This window comes from Nanorana parkeri, unplaced genomic scaffold, assembly GCF_000935625.1.
Source record: "Nanorana parkeri isolate BGI_ZX_2015 unplaced genomic scaffold, ASM93562v1 scaffold73, whole genome shotgun sequence".
Lineage (NCBI taxonomy): Eukaryota > Metazoa > Chordata > Amphibia > Anura > Dicroglossidae > Nanorana > Nanorana parkeri.
Window position 1 is genome coordinate 604,982 of NW_017306341.1, and position 7,258 is coordinate 612,239.

General features: G+C 40.9%; 1 protein-coding gene across 1 annotated transcript in view; it reads left to right on the forward strand.

Annotated features, from left to right (window-relative positions):
* Positions 1-7,258, forward strand: part of JMJD1C (jumonji domain containing 1C) — a 299,423-nt gene that overhangs the window by 237,652 nt on the left and 54,513 nt on the right. The window contains exon 4 of the mRNA XM_018576657.1: positions 6,980-7,085. Within this exon, the coding sequence (XP_018432159.1) occupies positions 6,980-7,085 (106 nt within the window). The remainder of the gene's footprint in view (positions 1-6,979; positions 7,086-7,258) is intronic.

The window sequence follows — 7,258 nt, forward strand, 5'->3', positions numbered from 1 at the left end:
CATTCAAGATTATCTATGGAATTTAATAATTGATACTTACACGTGTTTGCTGCCTTTTATTCATCTAATGAAGTCAATAGAAAAAAAAAGTATGTGTACTAAGCTTGTCATCTTGACTTGAGTATGAACTAAGGAAAAGGTCAAGCCTAGTAAATGAATAGTGAGTGACTGATTAGCATAGCACGCACTGTCATCCGGAGTTCTCTCACAAGTTCTCTGATGGTTATCTTACTGTACTAGTGGTTGCAAGGGAGATCATTGTTTGTAAACTGTGTTCTTGTAGAAAGTCTATTCCTTATTGATTCTAAGGATGAGCATGTCGGCTCTCGTACATTTGTCCTCACAGACGTCCACTGATGCTACAGTTACCCCTTATTAAAGTGTATGTGAAACAGTGAACTTCTATTTGCTTCCTTTTGGTCTTTTAAATATACCATGGAAAGTGTTCCGTCTAATATGAGCAAACAAATACAAGTTCATCCTTCCAGGAATCCAGTGAGCTCCTAACTTCCCACGTTCTTTGCCTATGCTGTCCTCTGATCGGTTAGCCGGGTAACAATGCCATAGAAATGGTACAATTAGTGAGTGTTGTCATCTTAAGATGTGTATTAATGACTTGATCACCAGGGAAATAAAGGAACAAAATGCATGAATCAACAAACCGAACGCAACCACCACATCTAATGACGGGGAAGCTGCTATATGTACATTTTTATGGTTGAATTTTGCTATCAGTTTTTTAATCTCAGAATAATGTTTGCTCCGTGTGCAAAACGGTTTGCCGGGAGTTCCACTTTGTTTGTGTCCCAAGATGATCAAAGTTCCGGGTGACCCACTTAGTGAGTCTCGTCCGTTCACGTGGCCAACATTGTCTGCGTCAGTAGTAGGAGAGCAATTTTTATTAGGGCAATAGTGGAAGTGATGATCACATGGTTTACAACCCATGCAAATAAATTTGTCTTATGACTCACTAATGGAAAGAAGTGAAAACTGGCTCTGCAGCTTAAACTTGACCGATGTCCTTTCAGAGAGAACCCATCTGCCTTCTCGTCATCGGTGCTCCGAATAGAAGACTAGGCAGCCGTTGTTTATGGACGGTCAGACCTCTCTCCATCCTCTCCCACATCACCGTGCTTCTTTCTAGAGTTAAAACCTGTTCTATTTCTGGATTTCTTGTCTGATTGTTTTGTCTGTACAGATTGATGATGGTGGTTTTATAGTAGAGTTCCTCAGTGGTGACATGAGAGAGACACTGAGAGGTTTTGAGTGCACACAGGGGAAATCATGTACTGCAGAAATGAGAACATGGCGCGGGTGAATTTTACTCCACTTTCCACGGCTGCCCACACCACCTGTTCTGCAAATAGATGCATCTGTTTAGTCAGAAACACCTACGTTGTTTAATTGTGACAAGAGTTTTCACTGATATCCGTACAGCTGTGACATCAGAAGAAGCTTCTATGAAGGTAGGGGTGTATTATCATGCTGCTGTGCCTTTTAGTTGCAATGGATACGTTGGCTACAGAAGCTATTGCAGTGCTGCAGCAGATGCTTTACCAAACTGTCAGGCATGTAAAACTTTTCTAGAGTTAGTCCATGCATTAAATGAAGGGTGGACAAATTAATGTAGGACTCGGGAGCCCCTCTGTCCCATCCAAAAGCCAACAAGATTTTTTTTTTTTTTTTAGGAGCCAGCTCTATTGACTAGTGAAAACCTCTGTTAGGCACCATGTTTCATTTGTAAGGAGCATTGGCTACATGGGTCATGACCTATGCAGGTCAAAGCTACAGGGTTACAGAACTGCCAGTCTCATCAGATGCATGCAGATAGCCAGCCGCCTTTGGCCGTACAATGTAATTCCTGTCGTAATTTTGCCATGAAGCCAAAGGGGCCATGAGCATGAGCCTTTAGATACTTGCCACTCATGGCAGAGAGGAAATTGTGTATGGAACTTGCATAGGGCTGAGGAGTCTATGCCCAACCCCCATGTGATAGCACTGGTTGCCTGAATGACCTCACATGGCATCACATAGGAGGTTACTGAGTCGCAGGCTCATGCCCCTGGTGGATGTTGGCAGTCGGGGGCAAAGCTAAGCATGTGCAGTATATAGGGGCAGCAGTTGCATCAACCCATTGCTTTGCTCTGCATTAACAGAAAACAAATGTACTGTCAGGCTGAACGGATCCCCAGTGCCAGGTAATCACAATGCTTAATGTGGCATGCTGCATAATGTTCTTTCCCCAATATAAGTTTTTCACACTTTAAATAAAAACTGTTAACCTTACGTCCGCATTCTTAAACCAGTTGTTATTTTGAATAAAATATCCCTGTTGCCTGCCATAGGTTTAATATCCTCTAAAGCTTGGGTAGCCTAGTTCATGTGGTCTCTTGCTACAAAGGGCATTGTGGGTATTTCACATTATTAGAGACTTTAGATTACAGGTAGATGTGCTGGGAGGTTAGGGGATTGTCACGTCAGATTAGGCAGGTACTACTATACAGGAAGCAGAGGTTGCATAAAGCCGCCTTCCTTTACATATATCATTAAAAACTATACATAGAAACAAGTCTCTTAAATTCATAAACTCACATTGCTTAGTTTCCACTAAGCTGTCCTCTGTTACATGCATATAAAAACATGAAATCACTTCAGTTTCCTTTTCAAGTGTGCCGTTAGACAGTGATATAAGGCAAACCGTTTCCAGAATATGATGGGGAGATGCTCTATCATAGTGTCGTTGAAATGTGTTGCAGGTGTTTTTTTTACACTTTTTAATATTTAATTATGCTCGCTTGCAATTTGCATGCTCCCCACTTTCCCCAGGCAGCCTTCTAAAAAAGCACTGTCTCTTAAGTGTTGAATGAATGAATTAAGCTGGCAGCGGAACATTACAAGTACTCTGCTCACTTGGAAATGCCAGGCTTGTTAGACAAAGCAGTCCTGTTCAAGGAATAGGCACCCATTGTAGTGAGTCCCTTTATGATAGGACTGTGTGCTCAGAATCAAAATGCAGGTGGCATGGCAGCTGTAAATGAATATGGAAAATATATATATATACCGTACGTGCTCAGCATATTGAAAATACATTTTGTGGAATATTATATTGGAATATATACTGTATATATAATTCTGCATTACTACATTCACAAATTAGCAGCACAGCCAGAGGGATAGCATTTTCAAAAGGGGGTCAGCCATGCCAGCCCACACATTTCTCTCAGCACAGGTTTCCTTTAAACATTTTTTGGGGGGATATTGCTATATATTGGGCTGAAATCAGGACAATCTGTGTGGATCTGAAAGCTTGACTACAGTTATTTCTTATTTTTGATGATTGAATAAATGAGATGCGTTTTTGAATGTTGGCTACATAGCAATACATCTTAGATTTCATTAGTTTGTTCAGCAGAATTTACCATTAGCCATGTATTGTGCCTTCCTACTAAATAATCCATTCAGTATATGCAGTTAGGTAGGGCCGAGCACTGATTTACCTAGAAACCTCGGGGTTCAGGAGTCACATATTTTAGTGCTGCTGCATCTGGGTGATAGTTGATGAACACTAAGAACATGTGGGTAGGAACTGCTACGTGTTGGCATGCATACATGCATGAGCATATATTACAACAGTACATATCTTATCAGAGTAGATGTTTCTGAACTATAAATTGGCCACTTGTTGGCCTTTGCACCTGCAGCTTTAAGGTACACCTTCATGGGCATATTGATCCCTTTTGGTTTGATCATTAAACAACCACTTTAGAAATTATCCATGATCATATATAGGGCTAAATATCAGTTCTCACGTTAAAAGAGTATCTGCTCATGAATGTGCCTTCCAAGAAAACAAAATGACATTGTAATGGCCTGGTCTTAAAGTTCTGCTCCGGGTTAAGACACCTATGCTGATTTGTATGCAATGTTTAACACTGTTGATACCACAAAGCCAACTGTGCTATGTACTGACAATACAAGCTTCCTTGACCTGTGCACCGTTCTTGCTAGCAGGTTATGCCCTACTGTAGGCCCAACATAAGAGTAAGGTGCACCCAGCAGAAAATGGTGGGTCTAGTGCAAACTACCAGGAAGCTTTGCTGGCTATTTGCATTGTGGATCACCCCAGGTTTTGGTGGCCCCACAGTGCTATACACCACATTAGTGTCCGCATGCTACTGGTGTATGTAGTGCTTCTTGCTCTGCTTCAGGCTGAATTTAACCTGGCTATGAGCAAATAATCTTGCAGATGAGCTTGCTTTATACACTGAGTGGCCAGATTATGATGACCACCCCATCAGTACTTCGTTGGGCCACGAGATGACTACACGAGATTACTTAGTTGGGCCGCCTCGTGACTCCACAAGATGTTGAAAGGTGATGCGAGGAATCTGACACTGCACTGTTGCCCTTCTGTTGTCTTGTACCAGTCTTGCCACTCTCCGTTCTGCCCTAACATTGACTAGTCGCTGACGGCCACAATTCGCACATTCAGACCCAGATTTTCGGTTGACAGTCCAGTCTTTAAACACTTTAATAATGAGCCTCTCTTTTAACGAACTCTGCTGTTTTGCTGATACTCGCTCCATGGCTCCGAGCGCCAACAATCATCCCACATTCAAAGACTGTTAAATCGCGTTGTTTACCCATATCTTCAGAAAAAATCACTTCTACTGTCGTGGTAAACAACCTGCTTCCCTATTTATAATGGTCTGGCCGTCTAGCAACTTCAGCGCAAAATTAAAACTAATTATAGCTAATTTGCCTACAAACGTCAGGTGGTCATAATAAACTGGCCACTCAGTGTACACCTTTGTACCTTACAAAGGACAATAATAGCAATTATATGGTGACAGCATAAACCAACAGATGCATTTTTTTTTTTTTTACAATCTACTGTTAAAATCATGTTGTTGGAATCATTTGTACTTCATATACTGTACAAGTAGTAGGTGACTTAGTCTAAAACCCATTCAATGCCCTAATATTATAGTTAGTCCCGGGACAGGTACACTTCAGAATTGCATTTCATGGACTACTTGCATGCACAATGCATATATAAATGTACCCACACCTGTATGGAGATTTCAATATTAAATATGCATGTAAGGTTGTTCTGCAGCCTTTATTAGTGGCCCTTTCAAGCAGTAAAATGATGGTTGTTGGCATAGGAAGTCAAATGCTGCGTTTATAAATCTTGTGCCCTATTGTGTGGTCTTAATTACAATACCATCTGCCCTGATAACTTCCTGAAGCTTCTGTGTATTCATCTATGAATACTTTTATGATGCCTTTTTGCATAAGCCTCATTGTATTTTATTAGCAGCTATATATTAATACTGTCAGGTTGTAGGCTTGTGGTCTTGCCTTATATTTTAACAAGAAGGTCCCCTTTATTTGCCATAGTGTCACTGGCATGCTGTCCTCTTCCTGACCACAACACAACAGGCCACAAGCTTTTTTTTCGTTACCACGTATAAGTGAAATCCAGTCATGAAAAACTTTTGCTGAACTCTATGGCAAGCTGCGGGGTCAGATTGATAACAACTGGTAATGTTCTCTGCTTAAGGGGCCTGCACAGGCTGGGTTTTGTGTATATGGTTAAGAATGTTTAGAATACGTACCGCTAGTAGTTTAAGGAAAAGTGGTGTTGCCTTCAGTTGACTTTTTCTGTTAAGTGTACATGTGAATACATTTTGATTTAAAGGATGTATTGTGTCATATTCCAGAGCAGCTAGAGCTCGCTGATGACGATGTTTTGTATATTGAAGCTGGAAGGTGTCTCAGTTTGTATGTTGGACCAGTGTTTGGTACACTGAGGTTTGTTCAATAAGAGCGGAGAGTACATTGATGTGAAGTAAACCATAGCAACAAATCCCAATTCATCTTTTCACTTTAGTGGAAGCAATAAGTGCAGTGAATACTCAACCCCATCTGTTGTATGGTTGAATCGGATAAACAGAGCTTTTGAAGTTATGCTTAGAAAATGATATTGCTAAAGGCCTCATCTACGATGCCTGAAAATACCTCCAACCTCATTGTACAGCTGCTATTTGTGAACATGTTATTTGACAAAATAAAACTGCATGGGGACAACATGGTGTTGCTTGGAACAGCAACACCAACGTAGTCTTTTCAGAACTACAAAAGTGGTGCTGAGCAGTTTACCTGTGCAATTTGTCTTGAGTTGTCTCTTCTACGGCCACCTCTTGCCATTTAGGCTCCATTCACACAGAAGCGGTTGGCCATAAGAATACGCGCAGAACCGCTCTAAACATAAAAAAACAATGCACTTCAGACTTTTGCGGCCGCGCAGTATGAAACTGCGCATCCCGCAAAATAGTACAAGTGAGATTTGATGGCAGATTCCGCGCGTTCGTAGCTATAGTAATAGCTGCAAACAAACCGAATCCGTGCAGTTGTAAAGATTTTAGCGTTTGCATGCTATATGTGATACGCGCTATATTGCATACGCTATATGTGAATGGAGCCTTGCAGATTACTGACTGACTGAGCACCTTGCACTATCCAAAAGTTGGCATTAACCCTGCACCTTGATACATTTTCAGTAAACAGACATTGGGTCTTATAAAAGGGTGTTTCATCCTCTATCCTACACCAAAAGCCTGAAAAGGGTGAGTCGGTTGCTATCAGCAACTCCGATTTTGCTATATGTTTCCTGCATTGTCCTTGCTTGCGAGTCATTGTTGAACCTTGTAGAACGTTATGGTCATTCTAGGTCCATGGCATGTCTAGCTGCTGTGCTATATACAGAAGACGACATCACAAGCTCTCCACTAAAAATAAATAAATTTTTCTTTCTTGGCCAACATGGTGTCTACTGTCTGAATTCAGGGCTTGTACGACTCAACACGAGGCAGGATTCCTAGCCTGATCCTGAATGATCCTATTTATTCCTGCATTTTGTGTACTCTTGGAAGCTAACCGGATACTAATATAGTGTATTTACTTGTATTTATAGGATGAAGTCGACAGTCTAAACCCAGTTCTCAGGGACAACCCCCAGCTTCACGAGGAGGTGAAAGCCTGGGTTAAAGAACATAAAGTTCAGGAGATTTTTATGCAAGGTAAGTGACGGTACATTTGTGTATTTTTCCTCTATAATATCAGAAAATGACCATGCATTTCCTGTGCTTAAAGCCTAATGCTTCCATTTCAAAGCTTTTAAGACGTCAATTAGGCATTTTTCCCTAAAATGCAACTAGTGTTTAAAAAGTCTTTTTTTTTTTTTTTTTTTTTT